The 17,425-nt window shown below is 36.6% G+C and overlaps 2 protein-coding genes across 6 annotated transcripts in view; one reads left to right on the forward strand and one right to left on the reverse strand.

The window, feature by feature from the left end:
* On the reverse strand, positions 1-12,445 carry LOC143709653 (DCN1-like protein 2). Of its 5 annotated transcripts, none has more exons than XM_077200215.1 (7): positions 12,260-12,445; positions 7,271-7,463; positions 7,027-7,195; positions 4,787-4,917; positions 4,627-4,709; positions 1,452-1,548; positions 1-983 (listed from the first exon to the last, which is right to left on the reverse strand). In XM_077200215.1, exons 1-7 carry the CDS (start codon positions 12,428-12,430, stop codon positions 904-906), a joined length of 924 nt encoding a protein of 307 aa, XP_077056330.1. In that variant the 5' UTR covers positions 12,431-12,445; the 3' UTR covers positions 1-903. The 5 variants fall into 5 exon arrangements, with proteins under 5 accessions (XP_077056330.1, XP_077056334.1, XP_077056333.1 ...); XM_077200219.1 differs by lacking the exon at positions 12,260-12,445 and adding an exon at positions 11,392-11,488; XM_077200218.1 differs by lacking the exon at positions 12,260-12,445 and adding an exon at positions 11,152-11,398.
* Positions 7,959-17,425, forward strand: part of LOC143709652 (transmembrane and coiled-coil domain-containing protein 3-like) — a gene marked incomplete at its 3' end in the record, with an annotated part of 23,347 nt that continues 13,880 nt past the window's right edge. Inside the window, exons 1-2 of the mRNA XM_077200214.1 lie at positions 7,959-8,169; positions 13,665-13,793. Of these exons, the coding sequence (XP_077056329.1) occupies positions 13,787-13,793 (7 nt within the window). The remainder of the gene's footprint in view (positions 8,170-13,664; positions 13,794-17,425) is intronic.

Raw genomic sequence — 17,425 nt, forward strand, 5'->3', positions numbered from 1 at the left:
TTTTGTTAAATAATCTTTATTTACATGCAGAGAAACAGTGATGAGCTGAAGGTCACACACACACACACACACACACACACACACACACACACACTGAGGCGTGTGTTTGCTGATTTAATATCAGACGCTTATAAACAAATCAAACAATGTGACGAACAGGATCTTCTGAGTGTTAGTGTGATTCTCGATCCTCTCAGAAACGCTTCAGAACGCAGATATTCTGACAGAACTCGAAACTTAATAATTCTCAAAAGCAAACATTTGACGGGCGACGTCACGTGACTAAATTAACCCTGTGTCCTCAGTTCTGCACAGCGAGGTTATGGAAGCTCGTTTCTGCCACGGAGTAAAAAAATATAATTGCGACCTTTTCTCACAATTCTGACTTTTTTTCTTTTTTTGTTGTTGCAATTTTCGCAATTGTGAGAAAAAAGTCAGAATTACACTAAATAAACTCGCAATTCCAAAGAAGTCCGAAGTGTAAGAAAAAGTCAAAATTGCAAAAAAACTTGCATTTGCGAGAAAAAAGTCAGAATTGTGAAGAAAAGTCAGAATTGCACAAAATAAACTTGCAATTCCAAAAAAGTCTGAATTGTAATAAACTCGCAATTGTGAGTAAAAACTCCGAATTACACGAAATAAACTCACAATTTAAAAAAAGGCAGAATTGCATGAAATGAACACAATTGTGTGATAAAAAGCATCAAATACCACAATTCCCTATTTTAGTATTCTGTGGTGCATCATGGGATGTGCTGTTGCCTGATGGGAAAACACAGTCCTGTACGAGTGCACAGACTCCAGGCGCGGTGTAAAAGCTCTCTCTGCGGTTAAAGATATACATATTTAAATCCTGTCGTTGTAAAAGAGTCCGTGAGAGGCTGGCCTCCCCGTGAGCGCTCATTATAGAGTCAGCTGATCCTCTGACGTCACGATTGGCCGGGCGAACTCCACGAAGTCGTCGATGAGCACCGGCCACGCTCCTGCGATCAAACACTCAGCATTAATGCAGTCACACGCTGAACATCTTTATTATCTTCAAATTCTAAAACGGGTAAATATAGAAATATAAATAATAAAGTGCAGCACATGCATTGACAGTGGAAACTTAGATCTGATTATTTTTCCTCATGAATTTATGATTGACCTGAAGAATGAAAGCTGTATCATATACTAGGATATTTATATGAGCAATATTACATTTTCATTGTATTTTTAATCAAATAAATGCAGCCTTCGTGAGCAAAAGAGATTTCTTTTAAACATTAGAGATCGTACGGATCCAGCGGCAGTGTGATGTGTGTGTAGAGAGACGTTTCATCATCCAATCACGTCCCTGTCGAACATTTTCCCCTCATTGAATATTCAGTTTTTATGAAAGTTTGTTTCCGCATGGAATAAAAGACTAGTTGGGTCTGAAATGCGTCTCTGACAGAAGCTCTCAGTCTCACCCTCCTCGTCGTAGTTCGACATGTCGTCGGCGATCACGTTCCCGAAGTCCAGCAGCAGATTCCACGTGTCTTTAGAGATGGGTTTTTTATGATGCTCCTTTACGGACACAACAAACAGAAGCAAAACTGTTATCGATCCATCAGAACCCCCATCAGAACCATCATCAGAACCCTCGTCAGAACCCCCATCAGAACCCCCATCAGAACCCCCATCAGAACCCCCATCAGAACCACCATCAGAACCATCATCAGAACCCTCGTCAGAACCCCCATCAGAACCCCCATCAGAACCCCCATCAGAACCATCATCAGAACCCTCATCAGAACCATCATCAGAACCCTCATCAGAACCATCATCAGAACCCTCGTCAGAACCCCCATCAGAACCATCATCAGAACCCCCATCAGAACCATCATCAGAACCCTCGTCAGAACCCCCATCAGAACCCCCATCAGAACCATCATCAGAACCCTCATCAGAACCCTCGTCAGAACCCCCATCAGAACCATCATCAGAACCCTCATCAGAACCCCCATCAGAACCCCCGTCAGAACCCCCATCAGAACCCTCATCAGAACCCTCATCAGAACCCCCGTCAGAACCCCCATCAGAACCCTCGTCAGAACCCCCATCAGAACCATCATCAGAACCCTCATCAGAACCCCCATCAGAACCCCCGTCAGAACCCCCATCAGAACCCTCATCAGAACCATCATCAGAACCCTCGTCAGAACCATCATCAGAACCCTCATCAGAACTACCATCAGAACCCCCATCAGAACCATCATCAGAACCCCCGTCAGAACCCCCATCAGAACCCCCATCAGAACCATCATCAGAACCCCCATCAGAACCATCATCAGAACCACCATCAGAACCCCCATCAGAACCACCATCAGAACCCCCATCAGAACCCTCATCAGAACCACCATCAGAACCCCCATCAGAACCATCATCAGAACCCTCGTCAGAACCCTCATCAGAACCCCCATCAGAACCCCCATCAGAACCATCATCAGAACCCTCGTCAGAACCCTCATCAGAACCCCCATCAGAAGCCTCGTCAGAACCCCCATCAGAAGCCTCGTCAGAACCCCCATCAGAACCCCCATCAGAACCCCCATCAGAACCATCATCAGAACCCTCGTCAGAACCCTCATCAGAACCCCCATCAGAAGCCTCGTCAGAACCCCCATCAGAACCCCCATCAGAACCCCCATCAGAACCCTCGTCAGAACCCTCATCAGAACCCCCATCAGAACCCCCATAGCAACCATCGTCATAACCCTCATCAGAACCCCCATCAGAACCCCCATAGCAACCATCGTCATAACCCTCATCAGAACCCCCATCAGAACCATCATCAGAACCCTCGTCAGAACCCTCATCAGAACCCTCGTCAGAACCCCCATCAGAACCCCCATCAGAACCATCATCAGAACCCTCGTCAGAACCCCCATCAGAACCATCATCAGAACCCTCGTCAGAACCCCCATCAGAACCCCCATCAGAACCATCATCAGAACCCTCGTCAGAACCCTCATCAGAACCCTCGTCAGAACCCCCATCAGAACCCCCATCAGAACCATCATCAGAACCCCCATCAGAACCATCATCAGAACCCCCATCAGAACCCCCATCAGAACCCCCATCTGAACCATCATCAGAACCCCCATCAGAACCATCATCAGAACCCTCGTCAGAACCCCCATCAGAACCCTCATCAGAACCCCCATCAGAACCCCCATCAGAACCATCATCAGAACCCCCATCAGAACCCCCATCAGAACCCCCATCTGAACCATCATCAGAACCCCCATCAGAACCATCATCAGAACCCTCGTCAGAACCCCCATCAGAACCCCCATCAGAACCATCATCAGAACCCCCATCAGATCCATCGTCAGAACCCTCGTCAGAACCCTCGTCAGAACCCCCATCAGAACCATCATCAGAACCCCCATCAGAACCCTCGTCAGAACCCTCATCAGAACCCTCATCAGAACCCTCATCAGAACCCCCATCAGAACCCTCGTCAGAACCCTCGTCAGAACCCTCATTAGAACCCCCATCAGAACCATCATCAGAACCCCCATCAGAACCATCGTCAGAACCCTCGTCAGAACCCTCGTCAGAACCCCCATCAGAACCATCATCAGAACCCCCATCAGAACCCTCGTCAGAACCCTCATCAGAACCCCCATCAGAACCCCCATCAGAACCATCATCAGAACCCTTGTCAGAACCCCCATCAGAACCTCATTCAGTGTGAAACACATACAGTATCACTGACAAATAGACCTGGCAACGATTAATCGCATCCAAAATAAAAGTTTGTTTACATAATATATGCGTGTGTACTGTGTATAATTATAATATATATATATAATAGGGTTAGGTGTATCTATACTGTATATATATACATAAATAAATACCACATTCGTGCATGTATATATTTAAGAAAACCCAAACTTTTTTTTTGGATGCGATTAATTGTTGCACAGCACAACTCACAAAAAAATGCTTTTCTTACTTAGTATTTTTGTCTTGTTTCCAGTCCAAATATCAAACATTTCTTAAATCAAGATGCATTTACTGAAGTAAAATGACAAGACATTAAGTCTTGTTATCTGGGGAAAAGAGAGTTTTTGCCTGAAAAGAGCAAAATTACAGCCGATAAAAAAAAAAATCTTGTTTCTGTTTGAATTAAGATTATTTTTCTGACCCCATTGGCAGATAATTTTGCTTTTTTTAAGCATCAACTCACTTCATTTAGATCAATTCCCCCGGAAAAAAGGGCATAATATCTTATATCATTTACTCATCTGTCGCCTTTGGCTTTTGGCTCGCTTAGTTGGAAACATTTAATTTTATGTTTAACAATATTTTTACAACATTATTTTCCTGTTATCTCTGTAAAGCTGCTTTGAAGTAATCTGTACTGTAAAAAGCGCTATATAAAGGTGACCAGACTCATCTAGTAAATCCATCTTGATTTTAGAATTTGTAGATATTTGGACTGGAAACAAGACAAAAATACTAAGTAAGAAAAGCATTTTTCTGCATTGCAGGACTGGTTTTGTTCAGTATGTGGTCGAGATCCCGTCATGTGTCTCTTCAGTTCCTCATTCTGATTGATTATATATGGATTGATTAAGTAAAGCAGTGACGTACCAGAAGGAAAGTGTTCCAGAGGTGGAGAAACTTGAAGCGTCCGGTGAGAATGAGGTTCCAGTAGGCCACGGCCATCTCCAGATCTGAGACAGAGAGGATCATGGGTCACTGCAAACACCGGCTCATCACAGCACAGATGTTCACTGCACCACTCGCTCACCTAAAGCCTTCTGACCCGGGCTCTTGGCGAAGGTAAACGTGAACTGATAGAAGTCTCTGAACTTCCCAGAATCCTTCAGCTCCTGCTCTAGTCTGGGTAGAAGACTCTTCAACTTCTCTGGACTGTCACATCTAGACAAACAAGCAGTGTAAGAGTTAAATCCAGCGTGGTCAGAAATCACATTAAACACTGAAACGATATCGCTTTCCTCATTCAAACTGATTTATAACCCGTATATATATATATATATATATATGATTGACCTGAAGAATGAAAGCTGGATCATATATAGGGACAAAAATGGTGGATTTTGATTGGTCAGATCGCATGTCAATCAAATTCCCTGAGAAGGATGAATTGACGCTAATTTAAAAGTGAAAGTGAAGTGCGCACTGACACTGCTTTTTATAAGCGATGTAAAAAAAAATTAGTTTAGTTTTCAAATTAGCGCCAATTCAGGGCACAATAACAAAACCGTGTTGCTCCGCACGACCGCACCATTATACGCGCCCGAGCAAACGCGCGCATTTTACGTTTGCCTTTAAATTAGCGATTTAAAAGCCCCCGCCGGTGATGTCACACGTCGATTAACCGGTGGGAAAATATCCTCACCGTCACATCCCTAATATAAATGTATACATGTTAAATAAACCCAATGTACCTGGAAAAACGTGGTTTATTTAACTAGTGTTTTTTTCATATTTGTCAATTGTTTGTAATTTGATTCATTCTTTTTTTATATAGGCCAAACAAAAACAAAATAACTAAATTATATCTGTCGTTATCATGAAATAATATGTTGCACATTTCAATGCACTTTTTTGTTGTAGGCATACAGAGTATGTTACATTATTTCAGCATTTAGTTATAGACGTAATATAGGCTCAAAGATGGCCAAATAAAAATATTTTAATTATTTATTTATTTTGAAGTTATATTGTGCTTTGTTGGTATAATGTCTGCTGGAATGTTAAAAAATGTTTAGTGTTAAATAAATATTTTTAAATTGTAGTTTTGTAATTGATTTTACTTTAAAAAGCAAGACAAAATAGTAAAAAGCACATTTTGACTATAAAATGTATGCAATGGTTAAAAATTGGCAAAATAAATGGGGGAAAAAAATGCACAAAAAAACACGGTATTCGGTATTCGGATTTTAAAAAACGGTAAAAAAAAAAAGAAAAAAAAAAGGTATTCGGTATTCGGATAAAAAAAAAAAACGGTAAAAAAAAGAAAAAAAAAACGGTATTCGGCCAATAATTTTAATTTCAGTGACATCACTAATCATATACTTAAAGGGGGGGTTGATTATGATTTCACTTTTCTAACTGTAGTTGGTGTGTATTGTTGCTGTTTGATCATAAACAATATCTGCAAAGTTACGACGCTCAAAGTTCAGAGCAAAGGGAGAGATTTACTTTTACAGAAATCGCTTTTTAAGGACTACAACAAACGGCTGGTAGGAACTACACGAGGTTCTTCACTGGTTAGTGACATCACAAACCCTAGAATTTACATAAACCCCGCCCCCAGGAATGTGATTTATAGATATGCTAGTCAATGAGTAGAAGATAGTTAACTCCACATCAGCTACACACATTCATCAACTAACCGTTCAGAAATGTTGTATTCCACGTGTTATCACTTCTCCTTGAGTCTCTCCATCTTTGTCCGGCTCCGGTTTGAACATACAAGGCTAAAAGTTTTTGAAAATTTCACAGACACACTCTTGAAGCTCCGCCCCCTGCGCCGCCGGGAGCAGCAGCTCATTTGCATTTAAAGGGACATACACAAACGGTGCGTTTTTGCTCACCCTCAAAAAGTGAGAATTTTAACATGCAAAAAAAAAATATCTGTGGCGTATTTTGAGCTAAAACTTCACATACACACTCTGGGGACATCAGAGACTTATTTTACATCATGTGAAAGGGTATTATACCACCCCTTTAACTTTGCGTGAAAAGATTGTATTTGTGTTTTATCGAAAAAATTAAACACTGATCTCATATTTATTGTCTTTCAATAATTCACATTTTAATATATATGTTTTTTTTCTAGGGTTTTCCAGGACTTCAATTTCAAAAAGTCAAATTCAAGCACCTTGTACGAAACCCTGTGCAGCTTTTCATCTCGCAATTCTTGAAACGATCTTGTAATTGCAAGAAATAAAGTCAGGATTGCGAGATAAAAAGATGCAGCACTTGTTAGTGTCCGGATAAAGCTGACGGGACACGTCTCACCCCAGATCCGACATGCCGTCCAGGAACTCTTCGCGACTGAACTCGCACTGCGTCGCCGCTCTGAACTTCCACGCTACGATTAGCACGCCGACGCTAGCGGGATCCAGAACCAGGTCGTCGCAGAACTGCTGGATTCCCTCGAGTCCGATCTTGTTCTCCTCGTGAGGATCTGCAGACAGAAGCAGCAGCAGCACAAATGAAGGAACACACACACACACACACACACACACACTTGGCGGCTCACCTTTATAGCGGTTGTAGAGCTGGTCCAGCTTCTTGCGGTCCATGGGCTCTCGGTGGTTCTGGAAGTGGTTGCTCGAGGTCGTGTCTCGTCTCCAGTCATTGTGGGTCAGGCAGAACAGAGCGGTTCTCTCTGCGGCCCGGCCGAAGGACATGACCTGCCGGATCTTCTCCTTCTGGGTCGCCTTCAGTTTATGCTGGAAGAACAACACCACCGTTACTTACACTCGCGTCTCTGCACTTACACAGCGCTTTAACTATAGAGTTTCACAGCAGCTTTACACTGATAATAGGAGATTACAGTAACTTTTCGGCTTTACAGCAGATCTAGAATAAAGTTATTGTCCAGATAAAGTTAGTTTTGATTGATTCACTTCCGTTGTAAAGAACATTAGTTATTAACTTAGCGGCCGCTAACACACACCGTTCTAACAGAAACTCTTAGTGTGTTCTGGACGTTCATTTACACACAACAGTGTTTGAGCTCGAGAACTTAAACTTTATAACAGGATCCAACGTGCAAGTTTTTAAAACGTTATCATCTCTTTGCAAACTTCAAAAACCTGAATCTGTGAAACGATCAATCGTCAATCTGTGTTTGAATATATATGTGCGCAGGCGTGTAATCTGTATTTACAAATTGACCGCAACAAATTACTTGTCGGGCCTTAAAAATTACAGAATAATATCAGTACAGGGCTGAAGGGAAGGAGGCCTTCAACACCATTAATTACAGTAAACAGAGTCAGTCATCAAGACCATCACCAGTGTGACTCGACAGCGACAACTCCACAAGCCGGACAAACATCTACCATACATTTATGCCAGAATACCAGTTACTAGGTTAAAATCATTTTTCACGCGAGAGGATTTGTGAATGACACTGAAGCGACGCAACTAACGGTAGGTCACGTGACAGTACATTTCATTCATATAACCATTCATCTTTGAAAACATCCCAAACGATTATGTAAATTGTAATTTTTACCTTCTTCTATGTATGCCCCCATGTTCGTGTTCCTTATTCTGTATTATACATCTTTTGTACTGAATAAAAAAAAACGCGAACGTGCTTTTTAACGGTCGTGAAGTTCAAATTAAAATGTATTTATGTTAACGTTACAGAGATAGACTTTTTTATTATAATTGCTTGAAATAAGTAGGAATAGTGAGATGAAATAAGTAGGAATAAGTTAGGCCTAGTGAGATAAAAAAAGTCAGAATTACCGTTTTTTGTTTATTATTTAACTTATTTTGTTGCGGAGTTAAGCTTCAATAAAGGGTAACGTTAAACTGACATCACAGTTAGTACTTTCAATAATGATTGTTCGAACACTCAAAATTGAAAATTAAACATGTATGAATCGCCTGAACTAAACGTTAATCCAACAGTTAGCATAAATCAGTGGTGGTACCGTGCTATAATACCATAGTATTTGGATCAATGACGTGACGCCTGAATTTTCTGTCCGATTGCATTTGTTCAGGTAAAAACAGGTTTATATGCATAAAAAGATACTGTATATTTGTAGTACCTCTCCAATGTATGTACTCACTTTAACTTAAAAAAAACGTAGTTATTAGTAACTTTTTTTGATATTTTAATTGTCAAAATATCATGTGGTGCAACCGTCCGGCCCTAACTTCTGTTTTGAAAACGTCTTTAAAATTACTCTAAATTTATTTAAAAATATTTTCTGCACTCTTTGGCATGAAGTGTTTTGTAATTCTGTAAAAGAAATCAAAGCATTTGTAGTTATATTTCCATCATAATATACAAACAAACTTTGTCCGATGATGTCCATTTTATGAAATATCATGTGGTGCGACCATCAATGAACTACCATTTTGGGACTTTTATGTTGAAAACTATTCAAACACAGGAAGTTACATCATATACCAATTTACGAAGGACCCATGGAAGCCACAAGCAGGTTTGTAATTCTCTCAAATAGGAAAAAAAATAAACCTTTGTAATGGTTGGTATGCAGTTACCAAAGTTGGATGTCATGTGGTATGACCTTAAAAAAAATTTAATATTAAAGTTATTTCTACAAATATATATTTTTATTCTCTAAATTTTATATTGACCTTTTTTCGGAAAGCTAGCTTGTTTTGTTTAGGTGACCAATTCTGTGCCTGTAAATTTTGACTGAACTTGAAAATATCATGTGGTGTGACCAAATATCATGTGGTGTGACCAAATATCATGTGGTGTGACCAAATATCATGTGGTGTGACCACTGCAGACTGCTTTTCATGATAGATATATGTCCTAGATTGGCAGGTTTTGTGCTTTTATATTCAATTGATGGTTTATATAGAAAAAGTACTTTAATTTAGTATAATTTGGAATAGATTTTAATGCAATTTGGGATTTTTTTTATATTTCAGACGGTTTATGTTTACTCTTTGTACAATATGAGAAAAATGCAACAAAAAAGTAATAGCATGTAATTTTAGTTTAGTAATTATGCATTTATTAGTAATGTATTTATTATTGCCTATTTATTTAAAACTATGTTAATATATTTTACCAGATGCCAATGCCAAGTGAAGTAAACATTCTGACCCTGCAGGAAGAGTGGAGTACCTTGCTAGGATAAGAGTGAAATATTAATAGTTTAAAATAGCTGATTTCTATGTGAATATTTATAGTAAAGTGTAATTTATTCATGTGATCAAAGCTGAATTTTCAGCATCATTACTCCAGTCTTCAGTGTCACATGATCCTTCAGAAATCACTATAATATGATGATTTGATGATCAAGAAACTTGATTATTATCGATGCTCTAGATCTAACGCTCAATTTCCGGATTGAGGATTTTAGTTACTACTGGAAATTGTGATAATTTTTATATGTCAGGATTATTTGATGAATAGAAAGTTCAAAAGAACAGCATTTATTTTAAATAGAATCTTTTGTAACATTCTAGCCTAAATATCTTTACAGTCGCTTTTTTATCAATTTAATTTATCCTTGATTAATAAAAGTATTAATTACTTTTAAAAAAACTATTGACTCCAAATGTTACCTATATACAATATTTGTATGTATATATATATATATATATAACATTATTATTTGTTAGAAAGAAATTCTAAGTCAAGTTAAATGAAATGGTGCACTTATGTTTGCGATGTGATTTTTTATTAAAAAAATGTTTATAAAATGTTTGTGTTCAGGAAAATTCAGTGAATTTTGTATAAAATTTAGTTTAAATCTATTTTTTGTATAAAATGCATTGTTCATTGATCTCTTTAAATAGATTTGTAACTATATAAGGTCTTCGTTGTCATTTGGAGCGACCACTCATCATGTGGTGTGACCAATAAAAGGAATCTCTGTATTAAATTTAAAATAAAATATCTTATTTCTGTGGCTGAAATATGAATCACTGATAAAGTATGCTTAAGTGAATGATATTTTTAAAACATTTTTATCAGTTTTATGTGATTTACAGGAAAAATAAGTCTGTTAACTAGATTTAAGGCGGCAACTCTAAAATTATAGAACAAAATAATGTGATCATTATTTACAAAAACTTAAAAGAAATGCAAATACTTTGTTTCTAAACACTTTAACTACTAAGAACTTGTAAAAAAATGTTAAGGAAATTATTTAATTTTAAGATAAATCACGGTCACACCACATGACATTTTTTAAGGCTATGGCCAATTCATCTAGATGAAAAAACACTAAAATCACTTAGATTAAACATTTTATATGAATTTAGGTGTACACAACATCCTTAATGTTTGAACAATTGCAACAGGTATTATTATTTTTTGTATTTTAAAATCGGCCTGTTGAAAATCCTTATACGTCATTGGCCCATTTATTACCACATTAATATATCGTCGTGATATTAACAGTGCATTACCATGGTACGTGTAGTTTTGAGTTTATGAAGAGCTATGATGATTATGAGTGTCGGAACCGCGTGCAGAAGGACGATCGGTTCCGGTGACCCGCTTTGATTCGGATCTCGCAAAACACCGTTTCCCTCATAAACTGACGCGCGGAAACAGCGTGAGAATAAGCGCAGAACGAGCGTCTATTGTTAGCAGTCTTTATATATTACAGATAAACACAAAACACTGCCCCCTGCGCGCTCACCTACCATCTCCAGCCGAGCTGCCTGTGCGCATGCGCGGAAACCAGCTGGCGCTCGGGGGAACTCTGGGAAATGTAGTTTTTAAACATGCCCTGCTCTCGAAAATTCAAGCTATCTGAGCTACTTAAATGGTTTGCATAATGTCAAAACTTTTACAAACACGGCATTGATGTTACCAAGCATTTAAAATTTATTGATTGTGGATTATTTGTAATTGAAAAAGTTTGATATTAGTAATTAACGTATGTGACAAAATCATACAGCTAAACCTGTAAGTTTTCTATATTTAGTCATATTCATTGACTGACTCAGATAATTCTAGTCATTAGCTGCATTTCTATGGAAGCTCATTTCCGCCATATGGCCTAAGGGAAAATCTTTTGTAAATCATTTATAACTTAAAAGGTAACAATTATGATATAAAAAGTAGAAATTATGACAAAGACAAAACTATGACTTAAGAAGACATTAAAAGTCGAACTTATGACAATCAAATTATTTTGACTTCACAGTTTCCAATTTTATCTTATAAATGACATAGCATGTCATTATTTTGATTTAGAATGTAATATCACCCCCCATTAGTTTTGTCATGCGCGGTGCGGAAGGAAAACTACAATCCCCAGAATTCCACGCGCTGTTGTGATTCAGTTCTGTTTTCAGCACTACTAACATGAAACCGCTGAAAAACTAATCCTGACAGAGCTGACAGCACACAAAAGTTAATGTTAATGTTCGTCAATCTTCCGCGAACTTTCGGTGTAGTCTAGTTTGAGGAGCATTACTCTCTCTCTCTCACTCTCTCTATCTCTCTCTCTCTCTCTCTCTTTCTCTCTCTCTCTCAGTCTACCTCTCTCTCCGGGAAGTCGTTTACCTGCTCCGTGAATCGAGCGAGCGCGGATCTCACCGTTACCGTAACCGGGCGTCCGTGCGCGAGCCGCGCGCCGCTGCTGTCCGGTGAGGTGCGCGCGCAGCATGTGACGTCACAAGAGCGCGATTGTTTCCTCCGTTTACTGACGAGTTCTTGCCTTGCAGTGAACTGCATCACACACACCAGGTATGCGTTTCTTCTCTCTCTCTGTTTATTAGCGTTGATGTTATCTTGCAGAATGCCATGTAGAAAATGTACTTGAAGTGGATGACTGACAACCGTCAAGGTTACCTGAATAAATAATAATTATAACAATTACGCGTTTGATGGACAGATCAGATCACCCGCATAATTCTGAATATTATAGTGATTTATAGTCGCGTGAAGTCAGTTGACATTGATCAGTTATTTTGTTTATTGATTTTTAAACATCAGAAACATGTCATCATCGCTGTGTGTCAGTTGATAATGTGTATCATCTTATATTACACTTATTAGAATGTGGATTAAATATTTAATTAAAAATGTATATTATCTTTTAAAAAATAGTATTTGTAAAATTAGTATTAGTATAAAGTATTTTTTGTATGTTTTCTGTCTGTCCCTGAATTACCAGGGTTATTATTATTATTATTATTATTATGGTTTGCTAAAACTAAAACCATAAAAAACATGTTCTTGACCTGAAAGAAAGTCAACTGAAATAAACTAAACTAAAACTTAAACGTATTTTATTTCAGTTAGTTGCCAAGGCAATATTTCTCAGTTTCATTTACTTTAACTTGATGTACTAAAATAGCTGAAATTAAGAATAAAACAATTTATTAATTAAAACATTTTTAAAAAACGAATAAAAATGTGGAAAACGTAAGACAAATTTGCTAAAATTCAAATGAAAACAGAAATTCTAAACATTCAAACTAATTAAAAATATTAATAAAGACTATAAAAACATCTCAACGATACTAAAATAACACAAGTTTTAGAAAATGAACCCAACCATGAGATCCTAGGATTTTATCCTTTTACGATTTTATCATAGACTGTAAAACTCCTCCCTCCTGCATATTCCACTTTTGACAGCCAATCAGAATCGATCCTGCTTTAAAGAGCTCGAGCATTTAAAGCGACAGGCGACAAAACTATGTCGTGCGCTATTCTGGACGCGGATACATTAATCGTACGGGCCTTTAAACAATGAGCTGCTATTTCTATATACTTGAAATAGTATAATAAAGTACATATTTTAAAGTAAGCCTCTCATTCATTTCCCAACAGAAAACACATGAAATTAGCTGTGTCATTATGTGAGAAATCCACCCTGTTATACCACATTCCATTATCAACACGTCATTAATATTCTCTGATGAGGTGAACTTTGTTTTTGTTGAATTCCACACTGATTCAGGGATGAAATGCTGAGGAATATGAGGCGTATCTCTGCAGGATGTAGGTGTGCTGGGCCGGTAAACACACTTCAGGGTTGTTTGTCTAGTTAGTAACACACCTTCACGAGTCTTTAGTGTTCATATGTCTGGTGAGTACTTGAGTTTCATATCTAATGGCTCTTCAATCATGTGTTAGAGTAATATTAATTTAACTCCCAGAGGAAGGCATGTAGCTGAAACGCGTTGGAGTTTTTTAGATGGTAATTTGACCAAGCCGTAATAATAAAGGCTTTTTAAGTTTTTCACTTGAGAGTGCCTTGGAGTTCTTCTTTTCTGATTTTTAATATTCATTTACTGTCTGTGTGGATCAGTGTTATTTTAGTATCCTTAGCTCTGCTTCCATCCAAAGTTGAGAAAGTTTATGGCATAAAACACTTGTGACCGTTTCCATCCCACGTGTTCAAGAGAATAAAATCGTCACTTCTTGGCACAAAATATTAGTAATAAAACTGTTTTATTGTTAAAAAAAAGTTTCTGCAATTGTGCTCTTTTTCCCTCCATCATAAATGAATGTATCTAATAAAGTTTTAAATATGGATATTTTTCTTACACAAACGCAACGTTTCAATTCAGAAGGCCTTTATTAACCCCCGCAGAGCCTGGGGAGCACTTTAATCATGGATAAATACACTTTTATGATTGATAAATACACTTTTATGATGGATAGATGCACTTTTATGATGGATAAATACACTTTTATGATGGATAGTTGCACTTTTATGATGGATAGATGCACTTTTATGATGGATAGATGCACTTTTATGATGGACAGATGCACTTTTATGATGGATAGTTGCACTTTTATGATGGATAGATGCACTTTTATGATGGATAGTTGCACTTTTATGATGGATAGATGCACTTTTATGATGGATAAATACACTTTTATGATGGATAGATGCACTTTTATGATGGATAGATGCACTTTTATGATGGATAGATGCACTTTTATGATGGATAGATGCACTTTTATGATGGATAGATGCACTTTTATGATGGATAAATACACTTTTATGATGGATAAATGCACTTTTATGATGGATAGATGCACTTTTATGATGGATAAATACACTTTTATGATGGATAAATGCACTTTTATGATGGATAGATGCACTTTTATGATGGATAAATAAACTTTTATGATGGATAGATGCACTTTTATGATGGATAAATAAACTTTTATGATGGATAGATGCACTTTTATGATGGATAGATGCACTTTTATGATGGATAGATGCACTTTTATGATGGATAAATAAACTTTTATGATGGATAGATGCACTTTTATGATGGATAGATGCACTTTTATGATGGATAAATAAACTTTTATGATGGATAGATGCACTTTTATGATGGATAAATACACTTTTATGATGGATAGATGCACTTTTATGATGGATAGATGCACTTTTATGATGGATAAATACACTTTTATGATGGATAAATGCACTTTTATGATGGATAGATGCACTTTTATGATGGATAAATACACTTTTATGATGGATAGATGCACTTTTATGATGGATAAATAAACTTTTATGATGGATAGATGCACTTTTATGATGGATAAATACACTTTTATGATGGATAGATGCACTTTTATGATGGATAGATGCACTTTTATGATGGATAAATACACTTTTATGATGGATAGATGCACTTTTATGATGGATAGATGCACTTTTATGATGGATAGATGCACTTTTATGATGGATAAATAAACTTTTATGATGGATAGATGCACTTTTATGATGGATAGATGCACTTTTATGATGGATAAATAAACTTTTATGATGGATAGATGCACTTTTATGATGGATAGATGCACTTTTATGATGGATAAATAAACTTTTATGATGGATAGATGCACTTTTATGATGGATAGATGCACTTTTATGATGGATAAATACACTTTTATGATGGATAGATGCACTTTTATGATGGATAAATACACTTTTATGATGGATAGATGCACTTTTATGATGGATAGATGCACTTTTATGATGGATAGATGCACTTTTATGATGGATAGATGCACTTTTATGATGGATAAATACACTTTTATGATGGATAAATGCACTTTTATGATGGATAGATGCACTTTTATGATGGATAGATGCACTTTTATGATGGATAAATAAACTTTTATGATGGATAGATGCACTTTTATGATGGATAAATAAACTTTTATGATGGATAAATAAACTTTTATGATGGATAGATGCACTTTTATGATGGATAAATAAACTTTTATGATGGATAGATGCACTTTTATGATGGATAGATGCACTTTTATGATGGATAAATAAACTTTTATGATGGATAGATGCACTTTTATGATGGATAGATGCACTTTTATGATGGATAAATAAACTTTTATGATGGATAGATGCACTTTTATGATGGATAAATACACTTTTATGATGGATAAATGCACTTTTATGATGGATAGATGCACTTTTATGATGGATAGATGCACTTTTATGATGGATAAATAAACTTTTATGATGGATAGATGCACTTTTATGATGGATAAATACACTTTTATGATGGATAAATACACTTTAATGATGGATAGATGCACTTTTATGATTGACAGATGCACTTTTATGATGGATAAATACACTTTAATGATGGATAGATGCACTTTTATGATTGACAGATGCACTTTTATGATGGATAGATGCACTTTTATGATGGATAAATACACTTTTATGATGGATAAATACACTTTAATGATGGATAGATGCACTTTTATGATGGATAAATACACTTTTATGATGGATAAATGCACTTTTATGATGGATAGATGCACTTTTATGATGGATAGATGCACTTTTATGATGGATAAATAAACTTTTATGATGGATAGATGCACTTTTATGATGGATAAATACACTTTTATGATGGATAAATACACTTTAATGATGGATAGATGCACTTTTATGATTGACAGATGCACTTTTATGATGGATAAATACACTTTAATGATGGATAGATGCACTTTTATGATTGACAGATGCACTTTTATGATGGATAAATACACTTTTATGATGGATAAATAAACTTTTATGATGGATAGATGCACTTTTATGATGGATAAATACACTTTTATGATGGATAAATGCACTTTTATGATGGATAGATGCACTTTTATGATGGATAGATGCACTTTTATGATGGATAAATAAACTTTTATGATGGATAGATGCACTTTTATGATGGATAAATACACTTTTATGATGGATAAATACACTTTAATGATGGATAGATGCACTTTTATGATTGACAGATGCACTTTTATGATGGATAAATACACTTTAATGATGGTTAGATGCACTTTTATGATTGACAGATGCACTTTTATGATGGATAGATGCACTTTTATGATGGATAAATACACTTTTATGATGGATAAATACACTTTAATGATGGACAGATGCACTTTTATGATTGACAGATGCACTTTTATGATGGATAGATGCACTTTTATGATTGATAGATGCACTTTTATGATTGATAGATGCACTTTTATGATGGATAGATGCACTTTTATGATGGACAGGTGCACTTTTATGATTGATAGATGCACTTTTATGAGGGACAGATGCACTTTTATGATGGATAGATGCACTTTTATGATGGATATATGCACTTTTATGATGGATAGATGCACTTTTATGATGGATAGATGCACTTTTATGATGGATAGTTGCACTTT

Source organism: Siphateles boraxobius, unplaced genomic scaffold, assembly GCF_051911475.1.
Source record: "Siphateles boraxobius isolate OS27281-9 unplaced genomic scaffold, OSU_SipBor_1 459, whole genome shotgun sequence".
Taxonomy (NCBI): domain Eukaryota; kingdom Metazoa; phylum Chordata; class Actinopteri; order Cypriniformes; family Leuciscidae; genus Siphateles; species Siphateles boraxobius.

What these genes read in the sequence shown, in the direction of transcription:
- LOC143709653 (XM_077200215.1), bottom strand. Translation starts at nt 12,430, where the DNA reads ATGCAGTTCACTGCAAGGCAAGAACTCGTCAGTAAACGGAGGAAACAA. An exon ending in GCTCTACAACCGCTATAAAG is followed by an intron (nt 7,196 to 7,270) that starts GTGAGCCGCCAA and finishes TTCTGTCTGCAG; the next exon opens with ATCCTCACGAGGAGAACAAG. An exon ending in CCCGGGTCAGAAGGCTTTAG is followed by an intron (nt 4,710 to 4,786) that starts GTGAGCGAGTGG and finishes TCTCTGTCTCAG; the next exon opens with ATCTGGAGATGGCCGTGGCC.